Source organism: Clytia hemisphaerica, unplaced genomic scaffold (genome assembly GCF_902728285.1).
Source record: "Clytia hemisphaerica strain Z4C2 unplaced genomic scaffold, Clytia hemisphaerica genome assembly, whole genome shotgun sequence".
NCBI lineage: Eukaryota > Metazoa > Cnidaria > Hydrozoa > Leptothecata > Clytiidae > Clytia > Clytia hemisphaerica.
In genome coordinates, this window is record NW_027103968.1 from 818,515 (window position 1) to 839,824 (window position 21,310).

Below are 21,310 nucleotides of genomic sequence, written 5' to 3' on the forward strand. Positions count from 1 at the left end.
GACACCTTGTGTCAGGGCTTATTTGCCCTGAATATTTTTTCAAGGAATTTAATGGGTTGATTCTTTGTGTTTCAAATTTGACATGGTCAAATTTTAGTTTATCTTTCCTCTCTCTAATGAAAGAGGTCTGATTCCTTAAAAAGTTGCAGAACTCAATAGATTTCACTTCAAAGAGGGACTTCAAAGTTATTTCTGACACTTTCACCAGCCCACTACAAGGATTTGGGATCTCTTGAGTTTAATGTTTCAAAATATTTGAATTATCATGCCTTTGATTCAGATTATAGAGTTAATAAAATTACAAAAAATATGAATGAAGTAGCAATATGTCCAAAAGAAGAGGCTTCAGTTGTCCAGTGTGTGATTCCCTTTATGAAGAAAATGAACTAGAAGAACATGTTCAAAGTCACTTCAATGATAACCACAGATGGAATGAAGTTGGTAATTGTCCTATACATTTTGTTTTGTTATTTACAAAATTTACAAGTTTTACATTTCTAGGACGAAAGATTTGAATGATGAATATGATAATCCTCTTTAATGTACCTTTTATCTTTACACACATTAATTTTGGTTATTTATAAAATTTCGATTTGCACAACCTTTATTAATTCTTGCATACACAGAGATTAAATTAGACAAAAATAAGTTAAAAATTGCGCTGTAGGTCCACCTCCATGTGTATTACAGCCAAATTGTACATTTTAGAGGTTTTCTTTTAACAGTAAAAGAATTCACTTGTGTTTCTAATCATAGAATATGAAGAAGTACAATGTCAGTTTGATGGGTGTGGTTTGTTGGGTATTCATGTTTTTATTAAAGATCTTACTGTGTTTGAGATTGATTAAATGATTTTGTTTAGGAATATAAATTGAAATGCTAACCTTTCTTTGCTGATCTTATAGCCAATTTTACTTTTTGATAAATTATTGATGAACTGCTGGATAAAGTTACTATATAAGATATAACCTGCAATGTTTTTCAATGGTTTCAATTTTACTTGTTTTATTTTTAGTTGATATGAAATGTCTTGAAGATCACTTACTTGCACATGAGTTTGGAGAAAAAGCTGACTCAAGCCCCATTAATGATGGTAAATTTTCATTACTATAAAACTTGAAGACATTTTAAAGTTAAATACATACTGTTTGAAAGATATTCCAAGCTAGATTATTTGAAAATTGAAAATTTTTATAAGAATGAAAGTTGAAGGAGGTTGATGAAGAAAAATTAGGATTTACTATCTCAATAAGCTCTTTTCAACCATTTAATTCTTTTAGATTCTTTGCTGGCAGCTGCATTGCAGGAAGAAGAAACTAATGACTTGACAAGAAAAAATGATAGACGCGCAGAAAATGACATTCAGCTTGCAAAAGACTTACAAAAACAAGCAGAGAAAGAGCTTGAGGAAAAAGAATTCAAAAAATTACAGGTTTAGAAAAGTTATCCAGTGTTGCCTGTAACCTGTTGCTACACAACCTGTTGTAACCTGATAACAACTGGTCATAATTCTCTTACTGACAAAAAAAATTAACCATCTGAGGAAAATAGTCTTCCCGTGTAAAATTCTACAGTAAGAATCTTGTTGTATGTTGGAAAATCAAAAACTAAATTTTCCTAATACAGCGCCCTATTTCAACTTTGTTTCACTACTACCCAGCCCACTCTTGGCAATGCATGGACCTTAAGAAAATGAGATTGCATCTAAAAAAGTATGAACTTTCAATGCATCCTTATCCTTGGAATTCTTATCCAGTTTGTTTTCTTTTTTCGTTTTGCAGGAAAAATATGGAATGACTAGTAATGGTGGTTACACTGAGCAATTCAATGAAAAGATGGGTAAACAAGTTGGAAGGAATGTTTCAATTGGAGATTACTTTCAGAAGAAAGCAAACATGATGTGTTCAATGATGACTGGAGAAGATACTAATGAAACAAGAACTACTGGTATTTTAATGATACCCCACAAAATTTTGTGGTTTTGTCAAAAAACAGCAAAGTTGAAATCCGTGAAAATTTGTTTTGCAAAAATTTCTTCTCGCAAAAATTCTTCCCTTAGGTACTTTTTATTTACTACTGACTTTTTTCATTCAATATTTGGTTTGTTTAAAATCGAACAAAATTCTATCAATTTGAATCACTGGAAGCAGCCCTGTGAATCCAGGTCGGCATTCAGCAATGCCGACCTGAAAGCCGACGTAACTTGAGCTGAAGTCGGCTTTTATTTGCCGACGTAATTCACACTCTAGGTCGGCGAGCCGACAAAAGAAATGTTTTGGGTCGGCAAAGCCGACCTAGAGAGGAAAAATATTATTTGTTAGGTTAATCTAATTGTGTTATCATTTGATGACACATGATAATTGAGCCTCATTCCATTCTCTTTATAAAACATAAAACTTATTAACACAATTATAGAGCAGCTGAATTTGTTAGTTCGTCTTTGCCGACCTAAAAAAGCTACTTAGGACGGCATTGCCGACCTAAAATGACCTCTAGGTCGGCAAAATTTTGCCGGCCTACGGCCGGTTTTGGTCGGCACTTACGTGCCGATATGATTTTGTCTGAATTCACAGGGCTGTGGAAGACAACCTTTTGGTTTGACCATAGCATAACAAGTTGCAGTTATTTTTTTATCTTATTGTATCCTCTCTTACAGGAACAATTACAGTATTAACAAATTACTATCAATCAGGAAATATAAAGGGTATTTCACAAGTCCATTTAAGCTCTGACACAAATCATTATGCAGCTGATGTATCAGATAATGGTTGGGGCTGTGGTTATCGAAACACTCAGATGCTTCTTTCCTCTCTCCTGTTAAATCCTTTATATAAAGATCACATAGAACAAAAACTGGGCATGTTGACACTACCTTCGGTCCCAAAAATTCAATCGTGTATAGAGGAAGCTTGGAAAGAAGGTAAATATGAATATATTATGTTCCCCCAAAACTTTAACCTTGTTAAAAATTGGTATTCAATCTTCGTGTTAATTTTTGGGTTTTTCAAAGTAGAGGTAGTAGTTAAAGTCCGTCCAGATATAATTGGCAGTGGAAACAAGAATGCCTGTAACTTTTGATAGTCTAATATAATTATGGAAATTTTTTTTGCTTGTTTCAGAGAATCAAAAGCGCTATATTTGAAGTATTTTTGGTTGAAAAATTCGCGATTTTTAGCGGTTAGATTTGCGATTACAAAAATTGAGCTTTTTTTCTACTTATGCTTTAACGTTCATTTTTACACCAGTGGTAGTTCAAACTTAGGTTAAAAAGTTTTTTAAATTTCAAGGCGAACAGAAAAGTCCTTCGGAAGATATGGGACCCGAAATACTCCTTGGTAGCACTTTTCTGTGAAATATCAAATCTCCAACTTATTACTAAAAACGGGGGTTATGTTATCTTTTTTGAACAGTACAATTAAAAGTTGGGAAGTGTTAAGTGTTGGTGCATTGGTATTATTGGTATCATTGATTATTTCGAAACAAAGTGAAATCACAGTATAATTGTTTTTATTGAAAAGATAAGCATGAACTTATATTGCCTTTGTTATTTTTGGACCTACCCCGGTGGAGTGGAGGTCCTATAAATTAACCTGTATTCGTTCGTCCGTCCGTCCGTTCGTCTGTTACCAACTTTTCTCAGGATTGAATCAGGAATCTTTTGACTTTTGGTACAAAGGTGCAAAATGGTGGTGGCTAAAATGTGATGGAGCCCGATTTCCGAAAAAAAAAATTTTGGGGCAAATTTCAGCCAAAAAACGGCTAAAAAACGGGTTTTTTGGACTTTGTGAAAAAATTGGATCATTAATTTTTTCAGATTTTTTGCATGAAAGTAGAGTACCATCGTAGGTAAAAGATGGCTCAAGCAGATTTTTGCAAAAAAATTTTGTTGGCTCAAAAAACGCATGTTTATCTATAAGAATCACTATTAATAAGCATACATCAATGTTCTTAGTCAAATTACTCAATTTTTTATGAGATAGATGTTTTTTGCCCATGAGGGCTTACTTTTGAAGAATATGTGTATTTAGACATGAAATTTTGGTTGCTTGGCGTTTTCTTATAGAAAAACTGACCAAATTCGATATTTTTTTATAATCACATTATCAATTACTTAGGTATTAGCTTTTCTCGAGATTGGCTCTTTCATCCTTTATGATTTTTTGCACAAATATGCATAACTATAAACCCTCGAATGTGACGAAACCCGATTTTCGAAAAAAAATGTTTTTGGCTAAATTTGGGCCAAAAAATGGCTAAAAACGGGTTTTTTGGACTTTGTGAAATATTGGATCATTGTTTTTTTCTGATTTTTTGCATGAAAGTAGGTAAAAGATGGCTCAAGCAGATATTTGTTAAAAACTAATTTTTCAGCTCAAAAAACGCATCTTTATCTATAAGAATCACTATCAAATAAGCATACATCAATGTTCTCAGCCAAATAACTCAATTTTTTGATGATATAGATGTTTTTTTGCTCACGAAGTCTTGAATATGAAAGAATATTTCAAGAGCATGAAATTTTGATTTCTAAACGTTTTTTTATAAGAAACAAATGACTAATTTTAATAGATCGTCACTATTTGTGTTCTGAATGATTGTTTAATGGTGACGCTCACGTAGATATCAATTATATATGTGTTAAATGCATAACAAGGTAGGTCCATAAAAGTATCACTTGTTAAGTCATTAAAGAACTTTGCTAATTCCCAAAACACTAAACACAGTTTGGCTATGAGGTCATTAAACGAGATCGTAAAATGTGTTATGATCGACAAACTGTTTTATCATATCACTACCCCCGTTTTTAGTAATAAGTTGGAGATTTGATATTTCACAGAAAAATGCTACCAAGGAGTATTTCAGGTCCCATATCTTCCGAAGGACTTTTCGGTTCGCCTTGAAATTTAACAAACTTCTTAACCTAAGGTTGAACTACCACTGGTGTAAAAATAAACGTTATAGCATAAGTAGAAAAAAAGCTCAATTTTTGCAATCGCAAATTTAACCGCTAAAAATCGCGAATCTTTCAACAAAAAATACATTCAAATATAGCGCTTTTGATTCTCTGAAACAAACAAAAAAAATTCCATAATTATATTTGTCTATCAAAAGTTACAGGCATTCTTGTTTCCACTGCCAATTATATCTGGACAGACTTTAATTAAAATGGTTGATTTAATTTTTAATCTGTCCATTGAAATATTTGAATGCACACACAGCATGGCTTCAGATATCACACAACATTGTGTCATTCACTTGAAATTGCATTTTTCAAATATTACACTACGAAATTGTATTCTAAATTTTTATCATTTTAGGATTTGATCAAAGTGGCAAAGAACAGTTGGGTGGTAAGTTATCCAAAACAAAGAAATGGATCGGTACAACTGAAGTTGCTGCATTGTTTCGGTGGATGAATATAAGGTTAGATGATAAAAGGTTGTTGTGAACAATTTTTGTGTGCTGCTAAAAATAAACCGATACTTAGTGAATGAATTTAGTGTTCTCGGGAAATTTTCATGAAACATGCCTTTAGCTGTTTGACAAAAGTAATCAAACTGTTACTTACTATTTCCTTCTCTTTAAGAGCGCGGATTGTGGACTTTCACAAGTCTCAAAACAACTTGCATCCTCTGATGTTTCAATGGGTTAAAGATTACTTTACACAAAACTCTGATGAACAAATACCACCATTGTACATCCAACATCAAGGTTAATGTTTCTTACAGGAAAAGATTTTCCATTTGTTAAATGAATCTCTACAATAAGGCTCAAGGCTCAATGCCTTGTATTTTAGAGCGCTGCATGATTTAGTCTCAGACTCGTGAATATTTCAATATTTTGAATCGATTTTAAAACTCGTTTAACAGCAGTTTGCCCTTAACCACGAAGGTTAGGGTTATAACGATTTTACCAAAATAAATGCGTGTAATTTGTCTTATATCTTCAGCTAACTAACGCAACTGCTTGACTGCTTTTTACCTACTTTTAGGCCACAGTAGAACAATTATTGGTCTGGAGGAATATTCTGGATCAGCAGAAAACCAACTCTTAATATTCGATCCGTCTAGCCATAAAATGCAATTAATAAAAAGCATTAAACCACCTTACACCAAAATACAAACAAAAGCTTTGAGGAAATCCTTACACCAAATGAAGTATAAACAATTTCAACTTGTTTTCATTGATGGTGTTTATAAATCAGAATGTGATAGAAATGTAAGTAGAATTGTTCAGTTTTTCATAAGCTTGAGTATGAATTGCAAATAGCATATTTCACTTCTTTTGTCTTTCTATACTTTATAGGGGTTATTACTTGTTTTTTTTATTCACCACCTTATCAATATCAACAATCCAGTGTTGCAGATTGTTAAGAAATTTTGCCCCAATAATAATCCCTGAAAAAACAAACTTAAATGAAAACCTAATTTTAGATGTTTCGTATAGATTCAACAAAGCTGTGTTGTAGCGCTGTTAATTTAATCTCTTCATATTTCAGGCAGGCAAGATTCTATCTTCAATCAGGATCCCACCGGATTAAAAAGATCATTGAGAATTTGTTAGTTATTTATTTAGCACCTTTTGTATATTTTTTTCAAAAAAATATTTTATGGTAGTATTTTATTTATATTTTTACCAAAACAGAAAGAAAATTTTGAAAATTTTGAAACACTTTCTTAAAATTGTGACATTCCAAGCTTTATTGATATATTATCTGGATTCATCTCTTAAAACCATAAAAACTAATTATTCAATTATTACTTTTCTTTTCAGAAAAAAATAAACAGTATAAAATTACACAATTATAAATTCAAACGTCCTGGTCAAGAAAGATGAAGTGTTTTGTGATCTTCAACTCTCTACCAGATATATCTTATCTGTGGATGGATAAAGAATTCAGAAGTCACATTATAAACAAAGGTTGGTTCTTTTTTGAGTATCAATATGGATTATTTGATTACACAAATTTGTATTTTTTGACACAGTTTTGACTTGAAAAACGTTTATATGTGTGTCAATTAAGTCGATTTGAAATTCATCCATATTTTTGTCTGTCTTTATAAGTATGAAGAAATGATAAAAAAGGTTTCCGATCTATGTAAACGGGAATGGTTGGGAATAAGATAATTTTCAACTGAATACAATTTTAAATTGTAAAGTTGCATTGACCTTTATTTAGCATTTTCTGTTACCTTTTAGTCAACATGTAATAAACCGTTACAATTTATAATGGGATATTAGATATTAACATGGTTTAAATAGTCACTTTTTGACTTCAAATCTTTTCCATTATAGGAATCTCTTTAATTAACCCTGAAATGAAAGCATCGGATGTAGATGAAGAAACCATATTATCATTGGTGGTTCAATTTTTCAATCCAATGGTGAACTCCAATAAATACATGCGAGAAGTGAACAACGCCTACCAAACCATGAAATGTGATAATGGTTTTATATTTGTCATGAACCAGTTAACAGAATTGTCATTATTTTGCATAGCTGTTTGTGGTGATGGACAAGAATCAGAATTATTCTTGCAACGGAAAATCAATTTTTTTCATCGCATGTTGATATTTAGTTATGGACCATGCGCCGTCGACCATTTAAGGCCGCCGTTCCCGGATAAGCGTCGAAAGGCATGGAGAGAATTAGATAGATGGTTATCTTCATGGACCACTCTGTGTCAACAGGAGCAAATGTATTTAGTTGAAGCTTTAGAGAGATTGCACGTCAATCACCAATTGAACAGCATCTCCTTGAATCTACTTGGAGAAATTTTAGCTAAAAGTAACAGAGACAGTACCATGCATACGTTACTATTAGTCAATAATAAAGTGTTGGGGTTATATTCAAACCAACGTTCCTTGGAACTCCAATCTGCAGACATTTTACTTCTCATAGTTTTAATCAACAAGAGCTTTCAATACGTGGATGAACTCGTACCCAAGAGTATTTATAGGACACCAGAGCCTTTGGTGACAACCGTACAACAATGTACCGATGAATTACTATTCAAAAGACCACCCAAAGAAACGAAAAGCAGTTCAACCGAAAGAGATTCGTCAGCTTCTCCAGCTAATTTCGAATATCATTCTGCGCCATCCACTCCCGTTGAGGATCATGGTTTCAAAGAAGGTTTCTTTACGCCACGCAATTCAACAGTTTTCACACCCATTCAACATAGCGAGGAGGTACAACTTGTTCAGGACTTTTGTATTACAAGTTTTTCTATAAGGGCGTCCAATATTTAATTGTTTGAGTTTTAAGATTAAAAATGTTCTTAACATGTTATTATTTTCACCATTTTTTCATATTTTGTCCATTTTTGAGCGTTTTAAAGTCCGCAAAGCTTTAAACGTTCTTAACTTGCTCTTAATATTTTGGCCATCAAAGCCTTATATACTTACATAGTTTTCTCTCATAAAAATGTATTTATAAGCATAAAATATTGTAAATCTAAAATACTAGAAAATATTATTTGAAGTGGACTGAGATGCTTACTGATGAAAAATTTATCCAAAATGTTCATTCATTAATCTTTATCATCCGTAATAGTTTTGTCTTGCCTTATTTAATAATTTCATCAGTAGTACAGTACAGTTCAGTCTCTTTATTAACTCGAACCTCTTATAAGTCGAATGTTTATCCTTAACTCAAACAAGTTTCACGGCCCCTTCACTTCACAATGCCTTAGAAACCTTACTCCATGAATCGAGATCTCCTTAACTCAAACAAGTTTCACGGTCCCTTCAGTTCACAATGCCTTAGAAACCTTACTCCATTAATCAAGATCTCCTTAACTCGAACAAGTTTATGTTTCCCGTGCGTGTTCGAGTTATAGAGACTCTGCTGTAGTTAATTCAAAGTATATCATTTCTTGGTTCTAGATTCCGAGACATCGTCGAAGTTCATCCAGCTCTTTACAAGACAGATTCTCAACGCCCTCAGTTTCAATGGATGGAGATAGAAGGGGAATCGACTATGACCTGGTTCGTTGTTTGATTATTTTTGTAACAATGATTGCAACTAGAAACTATTAATTCAAACGAAAATTTGAAAGAAATCACAATGGGGTGTATCCCGTTTCCTTTTAAACTTAAACCTAGATATGGCTGACCAATAGTTTTAACAATTTTTTTAATAGACAATGAGTGACGTTGAAGTAGAAAATCTGTTTTCAAACGAAGTGGAAGACGACCAGAATCACGAGAAGAAAGAATCGAACCATTCAAATAACGCTTCACCATCAACGTTGGTTAATCACCATACGGAGATAGATGAAACAGATACCGGTAATGAAGCTTTAGATTTCCAACAACATCAAATCAACCAAGAAGACATTGAAGATCAAACACCAACGAACAGTAAAGTTGAAGAAAAAGAAGAAGACTTAGATGAAGATACAGAAGAAGAAATAGAAGTCCTTGAAGACATTATTCATCATAACATCTTTCTGAAGAGTAGCGCGGAAAGCTCGTTTGCACCTTACACAGCACATTGTCTTCTACTGAGCAATGCGACAGTGCTGGTCCTTCTTTCGCAAGTATGTTCTACCTTTCTCAATCAAGAAATAGTGAAGCCTTGTGCTTTCAACCTGGCGTTTGTGTGAAAACCATGCGGGTCACGCGTTTTGGATTGGAAATTTTCATTCAAATTATCTAGCCCTTCGGGTTTTTGAAATCAATAGTTTTTCACCATTCAACAAGATGAATATATCACTTATTACGTGTTTCACAAGACAGTTTTTTATCACATTATTTGTCAAAACAATGGCCATTAATATTGTATTTTAGGGGTCTCAACTTTTTGATTTGAAGGAGGTCTTAACCCTAATTAAGCTTATTAGTAAGAAATGTTCTTCCTTGTTCTATTTTCAAAAGACCTCAAAATTTAGTTCCTTTTTAACCATTTCTTGAAGGTCTAGCCTCAGATTGTTTGTTTCATTTCATGATTACCTCGGACTTCCTTTTATTTTATGGTGATGGCTGATAGATGAGACTATGATACGATTTCAACATTATTTTCCATTGTGATTTACTTTTTTTATTTAGTAGTTGAACTTTAAATAAACACTATAATAAACCCACCCCTTTTTGCAGACGAATGTTGTTTATAAGAACTCGACCTCAGCTAATTTTTATTCCCTCGAGATGTGTCTTGACATTTTTAGGATAAAAAAATTCTTGGATTCCTTTCAATTGATATCACTTGGTTTTTTACTTTGTTTGTCTCACCACTACAGTATTGTATTTCTTCTTTACGTTTCTAGCATCGACATATGTTCTTGGCTTTCTACATTCAAAACATGTTACGATGTTTGAACCTGATCCTCGTCATCACCAAACAAAAACAATTATCATACCGCATGAAACTGTTCGATGATTGTGAAAAATATCGACAAAAAATTCAACTCTTCTTCTTACGGACAAGCGGTGTAAGTTTCCCAAGATTCCCTAACGATACAACATTCATCGTTTTTTATACGTCAAAAGTTTTTTTTTCAAATCTCAAGTTTTTGCAAATGGGTGTCATGATGAATGCTCTATCGGGCAAAGTTTTCACTAAATTTTCACTTGTCAAAACAAGTCTTCTTTCAAAAGCTAAAAATGTGAATGTGATTGGGCTATTCCAGAAATAGTCTCTGCCCCCTATATTGAGGAGGTGTGACGTCCAGAGTTGTCTGGAAAATAGAAAAATCCAGGGTGGTCAGTAATATCAGATTGAAAATGGTCAGTATAACGAGGTCGAAAATCCAGGGTGGTTCAAAGAAACTTGAGAAAAAAATCCAAGGAGGTCCTGAAAAATTGGAAAAATATCCAGGGGGGTCACCTTTTTAAAAAAAGATCTCCTCAACATAGGGGGTACAAATTTTTTCTGGAATAGCCCATTCCAGGGCACCCATCCATATTTCTAAAATTAGTATTTTGACTACCATTTTTATAAGTATCTTCCCCCTCCATGTGTCAGTTTCATAAACAATTTGATATCCGTGTAAGAATTCCCCTTTAAAAGACTCAACTCCTTTCCCTTCACTTTTAGTATCAAACGAATCGAATGGGAAATTACTACAAAGGTTTTGAGCAGAAATGGAACGCCACACAAGATGCTGGACTTTCAGACTTTATCAACAGTGATACTCCTTCTGTTGAAATGAATGCAAGGTATGTGGACTCAAAAACAAATACTTTTCTTAAAAGTCTCTTAATGACTGTTATCCTCGGGAAAGGTGTTCTCCAGCCTCCAGCCAAATGAATTTTTTTCATTTTTTGAAAATTTTGATTTTTGGGGCCTGGGGACGAGTTTTTCGCCAAAACGAGGCTAAAACTTTGGGGCAGCCTGGAGACTTCAAAAATTGTCGTATTTAGCTGAAATTTGGCACACTTGTTCCTTGGGTGAATATCTGGAAGGGTTTTTTTCGTTTTTCAAAAAACTTGATTTTTGGGGCCTGGGGACGAGTTTTCCGCCAAAACGAGGCTAAAACTTTAGAGCAGAGCCTACAGGCCTCAAAAATGGTTGGATTTGGCTGAAATTTGGCACACTTGTTCCTTGGGTGAATATCTGGGGGTCTACAATCAGGCCTATGAATAATTTGAAGCCACTGAAGTTGAGCCTAGTGAGTTGCGCACGTTCGACTATCTGTAGGGTTAAGATTCTCTGGTCAAATAACAATTCAAGAAAAAATCTACAAATTGTCATATAGTTTATCTAGAGTTCATTAGAATTTTAATTTTTGGCACTTCATCCATTTATTATCACACACAAAGAACTAAAACCCTGCTTTAATACACATATCGAAAGTAACTTCACAAGCATAAGAGTTAAACCAAGGTGGAAGATGTCAAATTTCAATATCTGTGAGCGCGAATGAGTTTCACGTGACCATTAAAACAAAAGGTTAGCAAGATTTCGATCTAAGACTGTATTTCAAGGCCCAAATAGCTGATGTCTCCTTCTTTTGTTTTGTTCCTTCAGATTAGAACAGAACCTTGTAAACCTGATCAAAAGCACCAAAGCACTTTTCACGCAATCCTTCATCTCCAATGACGGTCAAAGCTACATGGATGAAGGTCAAACGCGACTATTCCGTTCACTACGAGACATCGCAGTGGAGCGATTGAGCCATTACAATCTCTTCTTGAATGTAAGAGGGCAACAGAATGTCTCAATGACTGCTTACCATAATGACTTCCCTGGTTTGGTTCATTTCATATACACGAACAGGTTTGTCGGTTATTTGGTCTTATTAAGTGGCACTGGCATCATACGAAATTGCTCAAACCTAGGTCTGGACCAAAGAGTCCCGCGACCCATGCCGCCCTATTTTTTCCTTAGTTAGTGCGTGTACGCGCACTTGAAATCAGAAATATTTGAAAATCTAAAGCTATGGAGTGATGTCACTTGATGGGTTAAAGTACTGTAATGATGGGTGTTTACGTATGGTAAATGGCTTCTAGCGTCCCTAGGTTTCTATCCTGTTCAATAGCCAGCATAAAACTATCGTAAGGTGACGTATTAAGTAAGGAAGTCCAAAAATCTGTTAAGTTTTTTCAGTAGACAAAAATAATAACAATACCGAAATTGTTTGAAATTCATCAAACAAGTTCCAGTGTTACAAAAAAAGATCCTATTTCCTTGGAAATATTGACCACCCTCCCCCTCTATTTATCATCCATTATGAAATTATTTAGATAACCAATTAACTAATTATCAGGGCTATCCCTTATAATAAAACATTTATTTTGTCTAATAGGGATTTTAACCTTTCACAATGATTTTAGGGTTGCAACTTCTCACTTATAACAGACAGATGTAACTAACATGAAAGTGGGCTAGCACTTTGTCTTTCCAACGGGCTTTTTTCTAAATCGAAAAAAAGTGAGGGAAATTTTTCTCGTGACAGAGTATAATATGACACTTCTCATAGATTTATAATAAATTTTGAATGTAAAGAAGGCGTAACATAGAGTTTTCATATAGTGTTTCATTATTTTTGAAAACCTCTTAAATTATTTCTGATGGCGTCTCTCTATCGAAATTTGATGACTTGATGAGCGGATTTAGGGTGATAAAGATCAAAATCCTTTGGTCTTTTTACTGAGAGCAAAATTTTGTTTTTCGAATTCAACTTTTTCAAACGCTCTAGAGACATTGAGAAGCTAGGAGCTCTTCTGAAATACTTTAAGACTGGAATCCGTTCAAATCTTAATCTTCCAGTGGTTGTTTTAAAATGGATATGGAAATTTATTTTCCTCATTGGTTTGATGAAATTCAGATGGTGGTTTCGGCTTAAACATTTTCAACTTTTACTTACTAACAATTCACAGACAACTTCCAATTTGTAAGTTTCAAAGATTCGAAACGATTTTTAGTTATAAGTCCTATATCTGAGCTGTTTACTTCTCATTAATCTAAAAATATCTCGGAACTGCTTTATTTAACTTGTTCGATCCCTCAGAGCACCTGAAAGTCTTCCTTCATACAGATATTATCTATCTTCACAGAGTTAGCTGGTCTTCAACGTGTTCTCCCTGGCGAACCCGAAATGTTTATCTAAGTGTACCGTTAACGAGCCTCTTGGGAGCACCTTATAGTTCTTTTTAGTTCTTGAGAGACTATATTTGTTGTGGTTTTTACTTTCCTTATAATATTTGGAGTATTTTAAGCATTAAGCTTCTGTGCCACCTGGATTTCTCATTTGAGTATCCATAATGGTGGATTTTCAGCGAATGACTCCTCTGGGGACCCCCTCAGCAAAAAGTGAATTTTTTTCGTGCCAAACATGGGCTGGTCATATATCAATCGATCTGAAATGTCTTACTGATCATTTTTGAGATACAAACTTGGGTCTGAAAAGTTTGCTTTCTTAAGATATAGAGCATTTTCGTTTTATTAAATATGACTTTTCTTCAATATCCATTCTATTTACAGAACCACGGATCAGCTAGTGGCACCTACCGTCAACGTCAATATTGATTCGAATAATTCTTTATACAATCTCATCAAGCAACGAATATGGGACTATTGGCAATATTCTGAAACCATGCTGTCTAAAGGTTATACATCATTCATGCTGCGAGACGGCGACTTTTGTTATTCTTACTTTATATGGTTCGAAGATTCGTTAAGGAAACCAATGTTGTCACAAAAATCCATGAAAGGCTTGAACGAAAATAAACCGACTGGTATTTTGTCTGGAAATTATTACAAGTAAGACTTTACATTTCTCACCATTATTTTTATTTTGAGCCCAGCAGAGGACCCTTAATTAGCATGTCGCTGTCCGTGGTACTGAATTGTCCTTTTTTGAAGAAGCAGCGCTTTGTCAATTCAAGTCTTCTGGTGCGTGTATACATTGCAAACAAACGACAATTGCGACTCTTGCTATGTCGCTGGGATTTCATGCCGCTTCGGCTTCTTGTTTATTTCGTGATATGCCACTCACTCATTTCTATTGTTATCTATCGAATATGAAGCTAAACCTCTACCTTAGATGTCCTTCATATCGCAAAAGCAAAAGGAAAAGCCCCTCATCAGTATTATTCCTCCATTTTTTTTCACCATCAGGGACCTGATGTGTCACCTCTTCCCGTCAGAACCGAAAGGTAGCATCAACTGTTACGAATTGTTTTGCGTCCACGTTGGATTAGTAAGTAACCAATACGTCGCAAGTTCCTGTAAGAAGTTATCTCGCAAATTGGAAGGTTCCGGTGAGATCGTTGTTTTATGATATTATTATATTATTTTTGTAGTTTTTGATTCTGGAAAATTTGAAAATGACAGAGCTTGTACGCGCCTGTTATGTGCCCAAATCGTGATAAGACCTCATTTATCCTTAAAATGATTTTACATCATGATGACTAGAAAGCAAGGCTGTAACGTGCGAGCTCGTTCATCTGACTAAAAATTCTAATTTTTTTATAAAATTACGCTGAGAACGAGGGGTTGAAAGCCTGTAATGTTTCGTGAAACATCTGTATACTTTACAGTGCCGTAGCAACTGGGGGGGGCAAGGGGGGGCTATGCCCCCCCAATAATTTTTTCAAAAATGGTTATTTTGCAAAATGCAAAGTTTCTTTTTTAATTTGTCATAATTGTCACAATTGAGTGCATTTTCAAGCAATTTAGAGCTCAAATTTTCAAAATTTTCCCCCTCGGGCCAAACCATGGTTGGCCCTCGCGGTGACACTAAAATTCAGCCCCCCCCAATATGAAAATGCTTCCTACGGCACTGCTTTACATTGAGAATTTCAGTATGACTACTCAGACATTAGCCTAAGTAAGTCATTACTCTGAACCAAAAAGAAAAAACTTAAGACTCGGATAATTTAAGGGCACTGTCACAAAACATATATTAAACTTTACCCCGACCCTATTAAGTATCGAACAATTCGTTTAGAGTTTAATCAATCCTTTACATGCCACCCTGCAGCCACATTTCGATTTCGATATTGCCATTTTTCTTTCAAACTACCAAATTCATTATTCTTTCAAAAATTTGATTTTAATCTAGTCCGTTTATAAATTCACATTTTCTGTGAATTGTAACAAGTTCGATCTTGTTACTAGAAATCCTGATTTCCAGATGATACCAAATTTCCAAACAATAATTTGAGACGTGAATATTTCTGGGATTTGTTTATACTTTTAATTATTTTTTTCTAGATTCTTTTCTTTTTTTTTTTCACAGTCTTAAGTACAATAAAATATTTCTTCTTTATTTACCTCCGCTGATTCCAATTCACTCACAATCTTGACTTCTATTGATGCGTCCTTCTTGTTGCTTCTCTAAATTGAAATCTCTTTTTGCTTGATTTTCTTCGCTATTTATACTTTTTTGATAGTTGCTGATTGATTGATTTTCTGGAATGTTTTGGGCACGATTTCTTGATACAATGGTTTTGATAGTTGATGTAATGATGTAAAGATGAGGTAATGATTATGTCATTGCATTGTATTTCTTGTTCGAAAGGCTTAACGTCAGTTCCCGAAGATTAGTGCGTTGTAAAAAGTTGAATGATGTTTTGTTCTTTCAAAAGATTAGGTATAATAATGTTTATGTCATCTTTAGGTCAGAGGATTCGTCAATGTTTTGAATCCGTTTTATCAGTTCTCCAACCACTCGGGATAAATTTTTGTCATCCTTTTCTTTTGCATAGGCGACCTCGATCTCTTGTTGGCATTGGTCTTCTTGTCCTGATGGTATCTGGACCTGCTGTGCCCTTCGTTCTCGTCGGTCCTCTTGAGGGGCTTGTAAGAGGACCTGAAATTTGACGACTTGCTGTTGAAATTTTGATTTTGACCAAGCTTTTTCTTCGGCGCCTTGTCCTCTCAAGGGTTGGGTTAGCTTGTTCTCCTTTCTGAGGACTTCTAAGCGATCACAGACTGACTCGCCAAAGAGTAGCTCCGATGTCTCATCATTGTCTAGCTTTTTATATTCTTGTGGCAGACTTGGCTTCATCTGGTTCCTACGAAGTTGGCGGAGCAGTTGGGATGTTTTGCCAGAAAGCGAAACTGCTTCTTTCAAGTGCTTCATTTCCCGCACTACTTGTAGTGGCTTTAATCGTTGTCGCCTCTGTCAGTTCTGTCGCTGCCCGGAGGATCATAGATATATGTGACTGCTAAAATTAATAGGCATATAAGTACTGTTCGTAGTATTCCTCCAAAAAATAGAATTGAAGAATCCTCAAGCTCCTTTACCAGCTTCCTCCAATGCCTTTCCCGCCGCCGGTATGCAGGTACTATTACAAAATAGTGAAATTTGGTACCCCTTAAGTAAAACGGAGAATGTATTAAAAAATCATTAAAGTAAAATTACCAAAGATATTTCCTTTAACACCCACTGAGCGTAGTATAAGTTTTGTCATTGTGGACTTAGTCACACCTGGACCACCAATGACAATTGGGACTGGTACAAATCCGAAAAATTTGACAATGGATTTTAATTTCAGTGCCATAAAAGCAGCTCCAAAATTTTGAACAGCTGCCGAAAAATTATCGCCGGTGTTGTTTTTCACAAAATGGACTAAGTTGTTGAGGCCACCATCCAAGTTTTCTAAACAAAATGTGAAAAGAAATTAAAATATTTTCTTTTTATCAACTCAGTAAAAGCTAGACTAATCCATCTCTCCACCGATATTAAGGTCAGGAATGTGAATGAAGTTCCCGATGCATTAAATGGTAACGAATTCTAATTTAAAACTGGTCGAATGTATGAAAAAAATCATAAAAGTAAATTACCAAAGGCATTTCCTTCAACACCCACTGAGCGCAGAATCAGCTTAGTCATTGTGAATTTTGTCACACCTGGACCAATGACAATTGGGACAGGTGCAAATCCAAAGCATTTGACGATGGACTAAATGTTATTCTGAGACCCAATACCAAATGCCACATATTTTACCAGCTTTCCATAATTTATCAAAGGAAGGATTTGATTCGTGAATAACCCTATGGAGTTTTATTGGGGTCCCCTCGAGAAAAGCACTTTTCAATAATAAGGTAACATCCCTAGGTAGTTTTTTCCCTGTGATATATCCACATCTTGTTTCTGTAAGTCCATATGAAGATTTGGGGTTCAAGAAATGCCTAATGTCTAATTCAGGTAAAGGTTGAATCGTCATCGACGCGTTGAATCTTTTAAAGCATTCTCTAAGGCCTCTTGTGCCAGGGGGAGGCAATTAGCTATCGGTAAAATTTTTATCAAAAAGCTAGTTTTCGATTAATTTATTGATCAAGATTATATTTATGATACCTTTAGGATAGAGTTTCTTGAACGCGTCATCGAACACCGACAACTTAATGTGAATGCAATTAAGCTCTTCTTTGTTGCCACTTGCATTCAGATCTCCAGTAAAAAACTTTTTTCCACACCACCCCAATTTTTTCACAGGAATCAATTTAATGACTCGTCTGATTTTGCATCAGTGAATTTTCCATTGACAAGGGCGTTGATTTTGCTGAGGCTAAAAACCAGACAATTTTCGTTGCAATCCCTGTTCTCCGACTTTGAGCAACATTTTTGAAATTTGCGACTCTATAAGGAGAAAGAGAGAAAAGTATTATAACTCATTATTTTGTGCCTTGTACATACTGTACATAGATATGTTTTTCAAATCCCCAGAGCAATTAGCGTAAAAATGACGTTATGGACTTTCAATGGCAAAGTAACCTTTTGTTGAAGGTCCACACCGCTTTCTTATGTCTTAGATGATCGGAATTACGAACGAACTGTAGGAAATGAGCACTGTCTTAAGGACATACTACTCCAAGTTATGTAAATAATATAACTTGTCAGTCCGAGTGGACCCAGTTGAACTTACTTTCCTTAAACAAATTGAAGGATTTCTTGATCAACTAGGATTTCCAAACAGAGTAACTAAGGGACGCAGAAAAGGGAGATTCAATCGAACACTATGAATTGCACAGAACTAGTTAGAAATAAAAGTTCAAACGTTCAAACAGGAAATTGAGAAATTCTGAGTGCTAAATACGAATAATATTCTGAATTTAAGTATACTTCCAGAAGGATCGGGACCACCCTAAGGGTGATCCCTAATAAAATATAGATAAATACTTACATGTTTAAGATGCAAAAGTAATACCCAAAAGTAAGTGAGTAAGTAAGTTAATAAACGATATAAAGCGTATTTATACGATTCAATAAATAATAATAATAATAATAACGATTATTATTCTATAATTTGACTCTAATACAAAAGGCTACATAAAGATATAGGGGAATGGTGACTATAGTAATCTTATACGTGAAAATGATGACAGCAATTATTTCTTAATAAAGCTACATCATCAATTTTGATTTGGAGTATTACATAACTTTGGGTTTATTGGAATGGGGAGACTTATCTAGGAATAAAACCAAGGAAATATGGATTTTCAGGGGGAGGGTCGTCTAGGTTTACGACACCTTGGGGGATAGAAAAAGTGATGTCCCCATCACTGAATACACGGGAGTATTATGGATATGAATAAGACTCTAATACTATTTAACTAATATATATATATATATGTTCAAACCAAAAATCAATTCCATAACGTACTGCAATTATTGAATACTGTTTATATAATCCGTAATAGTACCAGTGATCCACATTGGCACTGGCTGTCCTTTTACTTTAAATACTCTTCGCTGCGCCTTACATGCCTTCTTAATGTTTTTACGTACAGTTCTTTTCTGTTTCGCGATTAACTTTCTCCTTCTTGATCGCTGACGTCGTTTTATTGACTCAGTTCAGTTCCTTTTACTTCAATAGTTCTCGTAGTCGTCTCCGTTGTAGGTTGTATTTTATAATAATTAAAATTTTCTTCGACGTTAAACAATTAGATTCTCTCTGGCGAATGGTTAATATCTTCTGGAGACAATGGCTCAATGTCGCTGAATGTTTCGTCTACATCGAACACGAATTCTTCAACCATCTCCATTGCGAATCGATTTAGTAACTAGATTGAGTTGTAAGACTAAATTTGTTAGAATATATAAAGAGAAAGGTGAAGCTTCATACGATAACGTGTTAATCATGATTAGTTGGTAGATAATACGAAAAGTTAACTTATGTGGTTGAATAGAATAGATTAAAATAGGTTACATATAGGATTTCATAATCCTCCAGCTGCTCCATCAATCTTTGTAGCAATACTGGATCGGCTACTATTCCTTCGATCATCTGCTGTTTCTTCTTGGACTTCTCCTTTCTTTCTTGATGTTTTTGATAAGCAAGATACGTTGCCACCAAAACTGCAAGCAACAAAGCGGTCATGCCCAATATTCCGTGGATTCCACCCAATATACTGTCTATGATGTTCGCACTAACATCTTCCACGTCTTTGATGGCAGATCCACTTGCCTGAATAGTTTCTGCCAACGCCTCACCCGAGCTGGAAATCACATCTTTTCCTAGCGTTCCTGCACCTTCAGCAGCAGCTTTTATGCTGGTACCCAAGCTACTGATTACTTTACTTGTTCCAGCACCAGCTGATTCCAACAACGTGCCTATTGCCGAGGTAATGCTGCTGAAGATGTCAGGGGATGAGTGTTGGGAAGTTTGATCAACCTTTTCTTGTAGTTGTCTCATGCTTTCATGGACTTGAGACATTATTCCAAGAAGAGGATATGGTTCTATTCTTTTTGGTGTATCTATGAATATTCTAGATGAATATCCATATGTGTGTTTTAAAGGAGTCATCCATAGTTTTGGGGAGTACGAAGATTTTGTTAGGTTAATCATTTTATAATGACCATTTGGGCTAACGGCAATCGGACCTTGGTTTGTTTGCAGCACTGTTTGTTTGGGCAAGTCATCGCAATTTATTTGTGGAGAATGAAAATGAGCTCTACGTGAAGGTATTTGAATATATTGCGTGACGTCAGAATCCGGAGTTTGTAAAGGGAAATATTGGAAACAAGAGTTGTTCAGCTTGGTATTATTAGACCTCCTATCCAGTTTTACACAAGTATAATGGACGGGACGGCATCCACTGACTTCATATGCATCACCAGCTGGTTGAGCAACTATGTCATTTCTGCCAAATACCAATTCTGCGACCAAGTCAGGAAAATGGTTGGAAAGCCATTGGTGAATAGACCTAATCTCCTTTTGAATAAAACATGTTCGCTTTGCCTCGCGTAAGGTTTGTTCTTTTATGTTTATCAAATTTTCAATTAGGTGCGCCTGTACCAAGGGAAGTCCTTGTTCTTTAGAAAACTTTTTGGCAAGAAATACTATCTTTTTGAAGGAGGCTTGTCTATAATCAAATCGAGTTCCGTTGCCCTCGATAATGATACCATTGTCAAGTGTAAACCATTTACCTTTAGTAGTGGTCTCATGGGAACTCAAAGGATGATTGAACGAGATCTCACCTCCTATTTCTAGTGAGTTACTTACTCACTTACTTTTGGGTTTTACTTTTGCATCTTAAACATGTAAGTGTTTATCTATATTTTATTACAAACAAATCTCGGTAGAACCTCCATGTTGAAGGTCCACACCGCTTTCTTATGTCTTAGATGATCGGAATTAAGAACGAACTGTAGGAAATGAGCACTGTCTTAAGGACATACTACTCCAAGTTATGTAAATAATATAACTTGTCAGTCCGAGTCGACCCAGTTGAACTTACTTTCCTTAAACAAATTGAAGGATTTCTTGATCAACTAGGATTTCCAAACAGAGTAACTAAGGGACGCAGAAAAGGGAGATTCAATCGAACACTATGAATTGCACAGAACTAGTTAGAAATAAAAGTTCAAACGTTCAAACAGGAAATGGAGAAATTCTGAGTGCTAAATACGAAT

General features: G+C 34.9%; 2 protein-coding genes across 2 annotated transcripts; both read left to right on the forward strand.

Moving 5' to 3' along the window:
• Nucleotides 1-254: 254 nt before the first annotated feature.
• Nucleotides 255-6,691, forward strand: LOC136810432 (zinc finger-containing ubiquitin peptidase 1-like). Its single transcript, XM_067066996.1, has 10 exons — nucleotides 255-441; nucleotides 757-801; nucleotides 1,016-1,093; nucleotides 1,281-1,432; nucleotides 1,782-1,947; nucleotides 2,657-2,920; nucleotides 5,319-5,424; nucleotides 5,588-5,712; nucleotides 5,993-6,219; nucleotides 6,500-6,691. Exons 1-10 carry the CDS (start codon nucleotides 327-329, stop codon nucleotides 6,539-6,541), a joined length of 1,320 nt encoding a protein of 439 aa, XP_066923097.1. The 5' UTR covers nucleotides 255-326; the 3' UTR covers nucleotides 6,542-6,691.
• Nucleotides 6,692-6,778: 87 nt separating this feature from the next.
• LOC136810434 (BLOC-3 complex member HPS1-like) lies at nucleotides 6,779-14,789 on the forward strand. The gene is made up of 9 exons (XM_067066997.1): nucleotides 6,779-6,921; nucleotides 7,297-8,192; nucleotides 8,889-8,990; nucleotides 9,146-9,544; nucleotides 10,271-10,435; nucleotides 11,041-11,162; nucleotides 11,974-12,222; nucleotides 13,930-14,208; nucleotides 14,566-14,789. Exons 1-9 carry the CDS (start codon nucleotides 6,834-6,836, stop codon nucleotides 14,726-14,728), a joined length of 2,463 nt encoding a protein of 820 aa, XP_066923098.1. The 5' UTR covers nucleotides 6,779-6,833; the 3' UTR covers nucleotides 14,729-14,789.
• Nucleotides 14,790-21,310: the final 6,521 nt, after the last annotated feature.

What these genes read in the sequence shown, in the direction of transcription:
- LOC136810432 (XM_067066996.1), top strand. Translation starts at nt 327, where the DNA reads ATGTCCAAAAGAAGAGGCTTCAGTTGTCCAGTGTGTGATTCCCTTTAT. An exon ending in AAGAATTCAAAAAATTACAG is followed by an intron (nt 1,433 to 1,781) that starts GTTTAGAAAAGT and finishes TTCGTTTTGCAG; the next exon opens with GAAAAATATGGAATGACTAG. An exon ending in TAATGAAACAAGAACTACTG is followed by an intron (nt 1,948 to 2,656) that starts GTATTTTAATGA and finishes CCTCTCTTACAG; the next exon opens with GAACAATTACAGTATTAACA.
- LOC136810434 (XM_067066997.1), top strand. Translation starts at nt 6,834, where the DNA reads ATGAAGTGTTTTGTGATCTTCAACTCTCTACCAGATATATCTTATCTG. An exon ending in TCTTCTTACGGACAAGCGGT is followed by an intron (nt 10,436 to 11,040) that starts GTAAGTTTCCCA and finishes CTTCACTTTTAG; the next exon opens with TATCAAACGAATCGAATGGG. An exon ending in TCTGTTGAAATGAATGCAAG is followed by an intron (nt 11,163 to 11,973) that starts GTATGTGGACTC and finishes TTGTTCCTTCAG; the next exon opens with ATTAGAACAGAACCTTGTAA.